The sequence below is a fragment of the Ruditapes philippinarum genome, unplaced genomic scaffold, assembly GCF_026571515.1.
Source record: "Ruditapes philippinarum isolate M1 unplaced genomic scaffold, ASM2657151v2 ctg3199_1_1_1_1, whole genome shotgun sequence".
NCBI lineage: Eukaryota > Metazoa > Mollusca > Bivalvia > Venerida > Veneridae > Ruditapes > Ruditapes philippinarum.
Genome location: NW_026865166.1, coordinates 9,766 through 22,532, shown reverse-complemented (window position 1 = coordinate 22,532; position 12,767 = coordinate 9,766). Strand labels below are relative to the sequence as shown.

Genomic DNA, 12,767 nt, shown 5'->3' with positions numbered 1-12,767 from the left:
AATAATTTTGGCCGCTTAAGTTAAATTTTATCGACTTAAAGAGCAGTGAACGTGTTATATGTAACCAAAACACGCAAATTAAACACTTGTTACAACTTTAAGCAAATGTTCCTTTAACCTATCCTTTAAAGTAAGCACAAAGTACTAAGCGACCCTTTAACGTAAACACAAAGCATTTGACTTACACTTGCTAAATAACATAAGTTTTGTATCAATTAGTATTGTGCAGTAGGTATAAATACAACTTCCGAAACATCGATCAAATGATTACCGCATCACCATTTCAATCAATCAACTGATGACTAGAAGTAGAAGAAGTTGGCAACTCAAAATCTGTAAGAAAATGCAGAAAGGCAGTAGGTAATTACAGCTAAGCAAAGCAAAATGAGAAAGAGCAAGGAATCGCCAAGTACTGGGGCGAACTGCCCAGTGAACACAACGACTGGTGACCCTATGATATCTCTTCACCGCATATTGTTAAGTTTGCAACAAAACTGATGGTACGCCCGTCCTTTGAGTGTGTAAGGATCCAGTCTATCCATTATCCAGCACATGGGTACGTTCTTCCATCATAAACAAAATTAACATGCTTATTTTTTTTTATAAAACCAGAGTATAGGTGATGTATTATTTTACAATTGGGATAATTTTCAAAAATATCTGTCATGTATTGTGAAAACGACGTGTAGTTTTGATAAATCTTTGAACTTTAACGGCAGTTAAGTCTTAATAATATTTTATGCCACATACTTATGCCGTTGCTGCCACTTGAATAGGCCCCAACATTACAATATCCATGAATATGCGTAACAATATTATGTGCGATTCAGTTGAATAGGCCAGGGTAAATCAAAGCAGGCCACAGTCTTTATATGTATAAATTCCATTTCATAGAAATACTAAAATACGCGTTTTATTGGAAATACTATAAAACTCGTCCTACGAGAATACAATCTGCCCGTAGCAGTTACTTCCCCTGATAAGGACAGTAACAAAGTGCGCATGATTAGTTGATACTTTATTAATGACAGGCTCCCCCAACCCACCAAACCTCAATAAAAGAATTTTTTTCCCAAATTTTCTTCTTTTTGTACATATCATTACTTTAAAGTACTTTGATTATACACTTTGTGTTTTTTTTCTTCAATTTTTACGTCTCACAAGTACAGTTTAGCTCATACGGCGCCGAAGCAGAAAGGTAAGTTTGGCTAACCATGGGTGTTACAAACTTTAATGCGGCCCCATGGTTCAAAACCACATTATCTGCTGGAGCTATGAGATGCATAGACTCCGGTTATTTGAACACAGTTTAATTAAGTCGCCTCTAATTATCACACAGGGATAAACGGTTGCTGCAATTCTGATTGACGTCTCAACCCTTTAAGGCAACCCCTTATCTACAAGGAGCTTTATTTAACAAAACATAGTTTTGCTCAAATATTTTTTATGTGCTTACTAATGATTTGCTTAGAAATTTGCTCGATTTATTTTTTCTCTGGCAGTTTTTTATCAAAAAAGTATAAAGCTACTCAACTAAGTTGCTTAAAACATGTAGTTATAAATCCTACATGAGCTCATTAAGGATAAGAAGTAAATAATCAAAGCATAGAAAGCGCTGAATTATGTTTTTTTTTTGTTTTTTTTTTCCTTGCGTTAGTGTACTTATAAAGGGAAGTAACTGCTTCGAGATGTTTGGACTACTTGCTAATAAGCAGATTAGAGTCTGAAATTTAGCACCGAAACAAATAAAAACCAATCGAGTAGAATAGCATTTTTCCGTAACATGTAACTACAGGTTTTAATTAATTATTTCATGCATAGAAAAATATAGTAGGAAAACATCTTACAGTTAAGTAAGTTGTGTTATTGTGCATTACTTATAAATTTTCTGATTTATTTGATTGATAACCTTGTCCAGGCATGCCCTGAGACAACGCTAACATTGACATTTAGGTTCAATTAAATAAGTTATGAAACACAGTTTCTTTTTATCTATATAATTTCTATTTATTTTGTTGAATATATGAGTGTGGGTTCAATACTGAATGTATTGAACAAGTTGAATAGAATTATATGCGAGTTCTAAAGAAATAAACTCAGTTATCAACCTGCCGAATATAACATTTTATTTATCACATGCACAAAATAAAAACTGTTTTATATAGAATCATTTTTACATTGACAACGCTAACATTTAGCGCGTCTTTGCACTTTGTTTGTATTACGCAAATGACAACATTTCAAAATATATGCTCGGTCGTGCAATACCATATTTACGGAGTCACAAAATCGGCACGGATATGTGTTCAAATAATTTATTTCATGTTCCTAAAAGATAATTTTATTTAAATTGAGCTCTAAATTCCACATTTGTTTAAGCATGAAAATAAAGAAAGCAGCAATTAAATATAAATTCACAGTTTGTATACAAATTCATTGTCCCCCTTCCACTATCACCATCACTTGTTTGTTCTAAAATCCATACTATTATGTACATGTATATTGTCCTATTGTGTTAAGTTTCTTGTATACATAGAATTCATTTTTCAATTTAATTTAGCTGTCTCCTGTTTGTGTTAAAATACTGATAATTTATGGGTTTCGATTTATAGATAAATATTTTAGGATTTGATTCATATCCGAATAATGCTGCATCAACACTTAGTATGTTTTGTAATTCTTGAAATAAATCTTGTGGAAGAGAATTATACGCTTCTAAAAATGCTTCTTTTCTATTTAATTTGCGTTTCTCTCGTGGTCCGGAGTCGGCGTTAGCTTTTAGCAAGGCTTTCGTATACTCATCAATTTCAATTGTCGATACATTTGAAAACGGGTATGGTATATCCTTGCTGATGATTCCCCTTATTTGCATCTTCTTGTATGTCTTGTATAGGACTTTATCTTTTGTTGTGCAGTTATCAACATTCTTATCAACATAAAAACCCCAATTGACGGCGTTTATGATGGAATCACGCTCCGTTTCTGAGTCAAAATCCTTAATTTTTATTGTTTCTGACAGATTCAGCTTTTCCAATAAAAACAAAGTTTCGTCTTTGAAATTTTCCATTCTGGCAACATAGTCGTATTTAATTTCACATGGTCTACAGAATTCGTAATTTGAAGAAAAGTGAACATCTGATCTGATGCCGGTTTTCAAAGAGTATATATAATATCGGATGAATTCTTCAAATGTGACGTCATCGCCACAGGATAATGCTCCAGACGTGCTGTTTTGTCTGAATTTGTCGACTATGAACCTTCCTAAGTCAAACCAATATGGCGCGTAAGGTAAAAACAGTTTGTCCACGTATCCTGACAAAAGACGCTCGTAAGGATCCCGGACAAACATAAACTTTGTTGAAGAAGTAAGAGCTTTGTGAATTGTATCAAAAGGCATGTTTTCAGCAGTTTGGTAACCACCATATGCATCCATAGCTTGTGTATCAAACGGATCCGAAACATTTTTAAAGCCATTCAATATTTGAAACACTCTCTTCCAAAATGTGCAGCCGTTCTTTTCAATGAAGCAGTAAACTAGCTTGTGTTTATTGTCGATGATAAGATGACTTTTAATTGCAAATTCTGTGGTCTTTCCTATATGAGATATGTTATCACATCTGTCTTCGATTTTTTGTCTACGCTCAGAAAACAACCTTTCATTAGGATTTCCCGATTGTATGCTCTTATCCTAAAGAGAAAAAAATCATACCGTTTACGTATCAATCGATGCAATTCCACACGCTAACATGAGATAAATAATAAACAAATTAGTTTACATAATTGAATGGTTGATTTAAAAAACAATGAAGTCGGACCAAGTGTTATAGAAACATATTGTTACAAAACATTAAATATCTTTTGGAATGACAAAAAAACTTGAATTTACTTCAGAGTGACTCATAAAACAAATAGATAACGGATGTTACAACCGCAACGTAGATGTTATGTTTTGATACAATAAAAATAAGTGCAAATTATTTAAATGACCTGTGCTTCTTTTGTGCTCTGAGTGGTAAATCAAGCGTATAACTAAAACAAAATCTCAAAAAAGCACTTTATTTTTCTTTGAAAAAGAGTTCCCTATTAAATCACATTAAACAATCAGAAAATATAACATCGGCATTAATCATAACCAAATTTTATATTTTAAAATAATGGTTAACTAAAATGTTAAACCTACAATTAAGTTGTTGAAAATCCCGACACTTACAGAGTATGTTATATGCGGTGTTTCTCTGTGGACACCAAAGTTATCCTTGCAAAAAAGCTCATCAGTTGTCCTTACTGGAATAGAAATAGTGGACTTTATGTATGTCTATGATGTAGACATATTCACAAGGACGTGACACAGTGTTGGGAAAGAGTAAACAGTAAGTCTCGAAAAAAAACATATTCTGTATAATTATGCAACATAAAGCAAGGGGTTGAGCACGCCAACTCGGCCGATTGTCACTAGCCCAGTATAAGACAAAATTGTAATCTAGGTAATAAAATTTATTGTATCTAATCCCGGTGCAAAGTGACATGGATGGTAGCTTGCAGTGACTACAGTCATCTACAAAGAAGCTCAATCAAATCGGCATTGTACTATTTATCCATTGCTCTAAGATCTTTTAGGAGGTTGATTAATGTTTCCTTTTCACTACCAAATCTTATCAATGTCAATCGAGATTGACAAAAACCAATTCGTACCAGTATCCAATACTCATCACTTTAAGCATTGAAAACCAATGCTCCAAACGAAAATTTAAATTTAAACCATTTGAAATTGAAGAACTTAGTTAAAGTACGACAGCTTACACACATCACGTAACATTTGCTGCTAGAAATCTTGGACAGTTGATCCTTTTGAAAACTGTTATATTAGCCAACTTGCTGAATAGCAGACTCAATGTTATCGTATCTTATTCTTTACACTAATAGTATTGGAAACAAATGATCCAACAAAAAACTAGTTAAATTCAAACCACTGAAATTGACAAAAGTTGCAAAAGTATTACATCTTCCACACAGCACTTTAAACTTGCTGCTAGAAATTCTGGAATAGAATATAAACACGATCACAGTTTATCCGTTTGAAAACAAAACAATTATTTTAATATCTAAAATCGCAAACGTTACAACGTTATAAACATTATGCAATTACAATTGATATCATTTATAAGATTTAACTCTTTGATACTATTTTATCATAATTCTGGTTATCAAATATTGTTTATTTGATTTGCAGCATAGAATCATTGATTAATGGTGTACATAGGTGCAAAACTGTGTGTATATGTTCAAAAATGCAAAAATGCAAAACTTACCATTGAGATAAACTAGTACAACCAGGGCTAATCCTAGTGACAAAATAAAACATCTTCTTCTCATCCTTTCTTTAAATCTTAAAAATATGTTCATATTTATTTTAATGGTTCATTGCTCGGCTTAAATTAATAGTTACATAATTATGCCTTAACTCTACACCGTTATTTATTAAAAAAAAATGATGAAGATTAGTCAAGACATAAAGTACTTGTTGCTCTCTGCTAACAAAGCGATAAACAGACGATATACGATTTAAATATTATTAATTGTTTGTTAATGACACGTGTCACTTCAGCTAGAAATATATCCGGTATCAACTAATATTTACCTAACTGCAACAGATGCCGGTTATTATGATATTGATACTGAAATTTTACTTGGTTGATAAAACAAAATATAGACGAGTAATATGTTCAAATAAAGCTTCTATTAAATCAATTAATGGATCATTTCTTGTATAGTAGCTGTCCAATGCCTCCCTTTGCAATCTTAAACATTCGCTTGATTGTCTTTGTGTGCATAGGAACTGACGTTCTTTTGACATGACGGGACTGGGATCTTTTTTTTCGAGATTAATGTTCCATTTCATAGACCAATAACCTTTGTGCAAAAATTCAGATAATTCACTCACATTTTTTTTCCAGAATAATTGTCCTGATTGTAACAAATGACCCAAAATTGAAAGTCATTGCAAAGTTTTTATTGAAAGGCATAAAACTTAATTTATTGCAAAATAAATGTTTTTATGGTCACTTACAAGCTTGATGGTGGGTTTCATTAGGTCTTTAGTCATAGGTCGAAATATATTGGGTTCGAAAAAGCCGTACTAGTAAGTACACTAAGGTTATCGTTATGAGTAAGTACAATGTGATAATTGATGCTGATTAAGTCCGCCATTTTAGAAGAAGAAATAATTCATAACAATTTTCAATAACCCACCATCCCACCCACATTCAGTATTCAATTTTTGACAAGCTTATAAACATCAAAAAGGTTTTGTGTTTGTTTATAATTTTATATACAAATGATTTTTCTTTTCACTTCAAGATATGTGTGTATATTAATTTCATACACAGTTTTAGGCAAGGCAATATTCTTAGAACCCAACCTTTGATAATTTTTCGGGATATGTGTGTATATAATTTTATATACATTTTTCAGAAATGTTTGCTTGCTTTGTATACAATGTTATGTTATATTATAACTTTCATATCAGCATTGTTTTATATGTTTATATGTCATTTATTATTAAATGGCCATTTCACAATTTTATGTTAGTTTGATAACTTTCATATCAACATTGTATTATATGTTTTTCCGTCATTTATTATTAAATGGCCATTTCAATTTCAAAGTGTAGTTGTTATTCTTGAAAATTATCAAACAGAGAAAACTTCTTCAGGCAAAGATACAACAAATTGAAATGTTGACATAAAATACCATTTTCATTTTACTTACGCTGAAGGATCTTAGAAGTTTTTATCTTATTTATTTAAAATGTCGACATTTATCTTAAACAGTATTAACATGAGTTTGTGTTGTTGTTGATGTTTTTATTATTTGTGTCTTTTTTATCTGTTTTTTACTTTCATTTTTATTTAGTTATTATTTTTTTATTTATTTATTGTTTCTTTCTGTTTTCTGAACAATATGCCATGGCATTCAACAAAAATAGATTTTGAAAAAAAAAAAAAGAAAAAAAAAGAAAAAAAAACGATGCACACATTTTCCATTAGTATTTCAAATGTTGATAAAAGCAGTAGAAATGTATCATTTGGATATTTTTATGATTTATTACTTCAAACAAAATTTAGATTAGGTGATGTAGAATGAGCATTTATATGATTAATACTAATATTCTGTTCTAGAACTATTTGTTATATGCTATATAAATACATGTCATCTAGGAGAGTGTATATCACATTTGCCAACAATAGCCATAGATCTTAAACAGTATTAACATGAGTTTTTGTTGTCGTTGATGTTTTTATTATTTGTGTCTTTTTTTATCTAGTTTTTCTTTCATTTTTATTTAGTTATTATTCTTTTATTTATTTATTTTTATTTTTTTAATATTTCGCTAATGTTCATTTTGGATGTTGAAGGCTTATGAAATATTTCCTTAACAACTGCAATGGCTTGAAATTTATCTAGATTTGTTTACATTGATTAGAATGATACCAATTTTTAAGACAAATACTTTCTTGTAAGTTCTTTAAAATATTTAGTATCGAAAAATAAGGTGTTATATTATGTATATTTATATAATGTGCATTTATGTACAAAAAGATGACATCCGGGGCAAAATGGCTACGGTTGTCGACGCCAAAAGACTTGCCTCTTACCAATGTAGCGTCTCGGATTCTTTATGTAAGAAAACTGTCTAGTTAGCTTACAGAACGTTGGTGATTTTACTCAGGTGACTGTTTGTGCCTGAAATTTTGTAAAAATAGGTGCCTGAGGTCTTCCCCCTCCAGTAAAGCTGGAAAGACGACTATATGGCATATACTGTTTTAGTGCGATGTAAAACCAAATAAAATAAGAAATATAATTATGTTATGATGATAATAAACACAATATGGCCTTTCATGAATCCTTGCGGTGACTCCTTTATATAAACTAGCCCATGTGCTAGATGATTGCTATTTTCTTTATTTTCCATTTTCTATTTGATTGATTAGACTGCATGAGGCTGGCTGCAGGTCCAGATATTAAACATATTCTATTAAATTGTCTAAAAGAGTGACATGTGACAGGCAATCAAAGGCCTTTTCAAAAAACTATATAGATATAAATCACATCTTCATTGTCAATCATTAAGCAGTCTTGATTGTGTTATTTGGCAACAATTACTTTTTTAAATCATATATTATGTGCATGTAGTTATTACATATTTTGTTAATATAACCCCATAACTGTTCAATTTTTGTAGGTGTTTAGATGGAATCGGTAATAAACATACTGACCTATAGTTCTCGCCCGGCAAACTGTCGCTCCACTTCAAAATTGTGGTGTACGGTAAAACGAGCGAACGGTATTTCCAAGATAGAGTGGAAGGCCGAATTAAACGGATATTTGTAAGTGTTGTTTTGTCTTGTGTTCTTTTAAACTGTATTTTTTTCGAAAAACGGAAAATGTAGTTGCGTGTAGGATTGATTTAGGCTCTTCAAATGATCAAAGCTGTAACAAAAAGAAAATTATATCAAGCCTTGGAGAGCTTTTCCGCCTGACGAAGTGAACGACGATTTGTTTAATAACAAACTTCAAACCATGAAAACGCTCTTCACTTAGGATTTTTTGAAAAGTGATTTACACAAATATTAACCCGTAACAAGAGCTAGTCTTTCGTGCAAAATAACCTACTCTTGGTGCATTGTTGTTTAGTTAACCATTTTCCTCTCAAAGTATAAATGAAAATGTTCGCTCTTTTAATCAAACACTGCATAGTACAAATCTTTATTAATTAAAAAAATAAGGAAAGAACTATCTGTAAAATTGTGTTCGTTTATTCAAAATATCTGCGTAGTACAGAATAAATTGGGGGATTTTCTTAAAACACGAACGATAAAAAGATTAATAAAACTGTAATTCATTGGGTTTTTATATGTATATGCTAGCAATAGTATTTTTTATCAACCATCAACACATTAAAGATGGAGACAATATAACCATAATTTATATAAAGACTCAATAATAACAAACAAATACACGAACAAAACTAACAATATTTTTCATTTATATACTCTATTGTTGTGGTAATTTTCAACCAATGACCAAGAGGCGATGTTTATAAGATATGCTAGTAAGTGTTGGTACATGGTGCGGAAGCAGGACTAAACGTAAATGTCATCATTGTATAATATGTACTTAATTGAGTGGGATTTGCATGAAATCTTGAGTGTTAGAATTATACAAAGGTCGCCATTTGAATTCACAATAACTTATGTGTTGATAAGGTAGAAGAATAGAATTGTTCTTGGGGCTTATCCATTGGTAGCAACATTTCGTTTGATGTTCCATCTATTGCGTCAACGCCGGGACACAGTTTATCCCAGCCGCCACGTTTACTAAACCATTTTATTCCCCGCAGGGTATTGGTACGCGTTTAACTTTTGAGGCATGGAGGAGCACGTGACCTGTTTTCGGTACATGGAAGAGCATGTGATCTGTAAACCGTACATGATTGGTAAATTGACCTTTTCGAAAACCTGGCTAAATACCGTTTGCCGGTACGTTACGGATAATCCTCTAGGGAAGTAGTCAGAATTACACCTAATTAATAACAAAAAAACTATTACGTGATATCTTTAATTTTCTATAATTATAATATCGTTTAAGGTGGAAAAAACTTGAATGATGTGTTTGAAAATGATCAATGTTTTTAATATGTATCTCAAAATGTTACAAACAATAAATTGTTTACACTGAAAATCTACAAAATTAAAATATTCGTAGTGGCATCTGCCATAATAAATAGAGATGTTTTCTGCGAAAACTTGTGTGTTTGCCTTTTTTTTTGCTCGGAATTATTCATAAAATGGTAGGCCTATTTATTCATTTTCTTAAAAAGAAATAACTGTTTTATGTTCGACCTTCTCCGGTCATTAACGGTCACCAGTTTCCAAAGACCTTCTTCTATATTGATCGATTATTGTCAACTATATTCCTGATACAAACGTTTATTTATCCACCCACCCAAACAATGTTGAAGATAGTTAAATGAAATATCTTTATATCATCAAAAATGTTCCCGCAGGAAACCATTTTACTTGTCTATGGTTGGCCAAGTGATATAATTTACAATTGTTGTGTAGAATGCACGTATAAATGTGCGAATTTAATTATGTACATATGCGGTCCACACATTGAATATGGTGGCAAGTGTTACAAGTCAAGGTTTGGTTACAACGTATCCATTTCACGAATAATAAAATTATATTTATTAGAGACAGTTTGTTGCGACTCAAATGTCTTAGTTTATGATATGTAACATATGTCTTCATTTATCTGATGCTTTACAGGTTAGGTTATAGAAATTGTACATATTTTCTTTCGGAATATATAATCAAATCACTTTGAAAATAAACTGTCGCGAATATCTAGTACAGAGTCATTACGGCAACTTAACATAACCGTGCACGGCTGATATATTCTGAAGGGATTTAACTAAAGCAGGAAGTGATGCTAAAAGAAGCTTTCGCCTGCTAGTGTTCATTCTGGAAATCTGAATGCAATGTAAACAGTAAAGTGTTAGCGAATAGAAGCAATATTGTTGTCTAACATTACAAAAAGTTTAACGACACACGTATGGACAGGTTTTCCCACTCAAAGGTATTATTGTAAGAAAATCGGCAACTTTTGAGGACCTAGGGTTTAATGTTAGCCGGTATAGCATATGTACCATTATTGTATAATTCTAACGCTCGAGAATTTCGTGCAATTCCACACTGAAGTGTTACTGCATTTTATACATACTTTAGTCACAGAGATATTTATACAAATATACATACGACGATAATGTTGGGGGAGGTGATAGAGGTCCGCAGCCCACACACAGTTAACGTCCGAAAGAATTACAGGTTTATAACAATAACGATAGGGCCTAGTTCAGCACCCAGTGCCGACTGTTTCGAATGTTGCAGTAGGTCAGCGTATCGACCGGCTCATCACAGGAGAAAATCAGGCTCTCTACAAGATACCCCCACCCCTCAAAAAAATAATAATGAATAAATAAATAAATATTAAAAAAAACTTCTCTGTAAACTTGACATCAGCAGTGACAGCAGTGATGACATTTACCATTAGCCATGCTTTCTCAAGACTCAAAACTTTATAGCATTTGATCTTTGGTTGAAAAAATAACACTACAATAAAGTCTATGAATTACGAAACTTTTATTGTTTGTTGTTTTGTATTTATATAAATTATGGTTGTATTATCTCCATCATTAAAATGCTGAAATCGCTGCATCACAGTTTAGCGTAAAGCTCATTTTATCTTATTTCCGCGCAATTATAATTTGAGAAAAGCCCCCAAATTATTCCGTATTAAAAATTGCGTTTTCGAATAAAATAAAGAGAAATAAGAATCCCTAAAGAAAGCCCGACACGGCAAAATTGAAAATTGAAGTCCATTTAAGATGGACGGGTTGATATTTTCCTAAATCAATTTTTTTTTCAAGAAACCCAAGGGCCTGGCATTTTAATGGTTGGGAAGTTAAATATTCTACAAATCGTCGTTCGCTTCGTCAGGGAGCTAAATAAAAAAAAATGTAACAGCTTAGATCATTTAAAGCCTAAAATAGTCCTACACGGAACTACATTTTCCGTTTTTCGAAAAAATATAATTTAAATGAATAACAAAACAAAAACATAAACAACACTTACAATTATCTGTTTATCTCGGAAATGCCGTTCGCTCAGGTTAAATACCGTTCAACACAATATTCCAGTGAAGCTAATGTTTGCCGGGCGTGATAGTTGTTTAATCTTTTATTATTTATAATTAATAAATAATCTAGTGGTATTATAAATTTAATCTGTAATTGCGAATTTTTGTTATCAGTTGCGTGTTAATCAATCAGTAAAAAGGCATTGATGTGACATCACGCTATGAATTTGCGAATGATACCGTTGAATGTCTTCGTCATACGAAATAAATAATAAAAAAGACTTACAAGAAGATTTTCTTGGGTAAATATTACAGCTTTTTTAATCTTTGCACCCTGAAAGACTGCGAAATCAATTTCGCCCTCGAAAAATTTATCACAGTAGTGAAATAGTGGTTGAATGCACATGACAAAACTATTTGATTAGAAATTTAGGACTGTTCCTTATTTTACCATTCATTATTTATTTGATGAGAAACTTGCATAACATGTAGACTGTTATTGAACGTGTGTAATTCAACATATGACGTTCCCTGTTTACCTTTGGGCTGTACCAATACTTGCCAACATATGTTTTCGACCTTCTCTATAATTAATACTATTTAATCACTTTATTACAGATTTTGCTTTACAACTGCAATGCTTATCAATCATGGAACACTTTAAAGCGTAATTAATAGATTTACACTTCATTTAAAATGATAAATAACATTAAGTGATCAATGGTTAAAATAAAAAATAAATAAATAAAAATTCCAACAACCACAAAAACGACAAACCGGTTTGCGATCTGTTTAATGAAGATCATATTACACCGTATTATAAAATGGATAGACAACCGTTTGATGAAACGCGTCGACAGCTTACTTAGTATATACATGTTGGTATAAAAACACAATTGACAGACGGTTAGAATGTATCTATTTTAAACACATTACAACTCTTTTTGATTCATTTCGTTAGCATGAGGTCCATTAGAAAGTACCATGAACTTGTGTATTAAAAATGAACTCTTCACTAGTTACTATAGCACAAAGCCATGCATGTGTTTCGTTGAACGGTTTTCAGC

The 12,767-nt window shown here is 31.8% G+C and overlaps 1 protein-coding gene across 1 annotated transcript; it reads right to left on the bottom strand.

Annotated features, from left to right (window-relative positions):
* Window positions 1-1,981: 1,981 nt before the first annotated feature.
* Window positions 1,982-5,628, bottom strand: LOC132728079 (carbohydrate sulfotransferase 11-like). Its single transcript, XM_060713688.1, has 3 exons — window positions 5,310-5,628; window positions 4,211-4,284; window positions 1,982-3,688 (listed from the first exon to the last, which is right to left on the bottom strand). The coding sequence occupies exons 1-3, from the start codon at window positions 5,401-5,403 to the stop codon at window positions 2,552-2,554; spliced, it is 1,305 nt and encodes a 434-aa protein (XP_060569671.1). The 5' UTR covers window positions 5,404-5,628; the 3' UTR covers window positions 1,982-2,551.
* Between the last annotated feature and the right edge of the window lie 7,139 nt (window positions 5,629-12,767).

What these genes read in the sequence shown, in the direction of transcription:
- LOC132728079 (XM_060713688.1), bottom strand. Translation starts at nt 5,403, where the DNA reads ATGAACATATTTTTAAGATTTAAAGAAAGGATGAGAAGAAGATGTTTT. An exon ending in TGTACTAGTTTATCTCAATG is followed by an intron (nt 4,285 to 5,309) that starts GTAAGTTTTGCA and finishes TTTCTATTCCAG; the next exon opens with TAAGGACAACTGATGAGCTT. An exon ending in CACCGCATATAACATACTCT is followed by an intron (nt 3,689 to 4,210) that starts GTAAGTGTCGGG and finishes TTTTCTCTTTAG; the next exon opens with GATAAGAGCATACAATCGGG.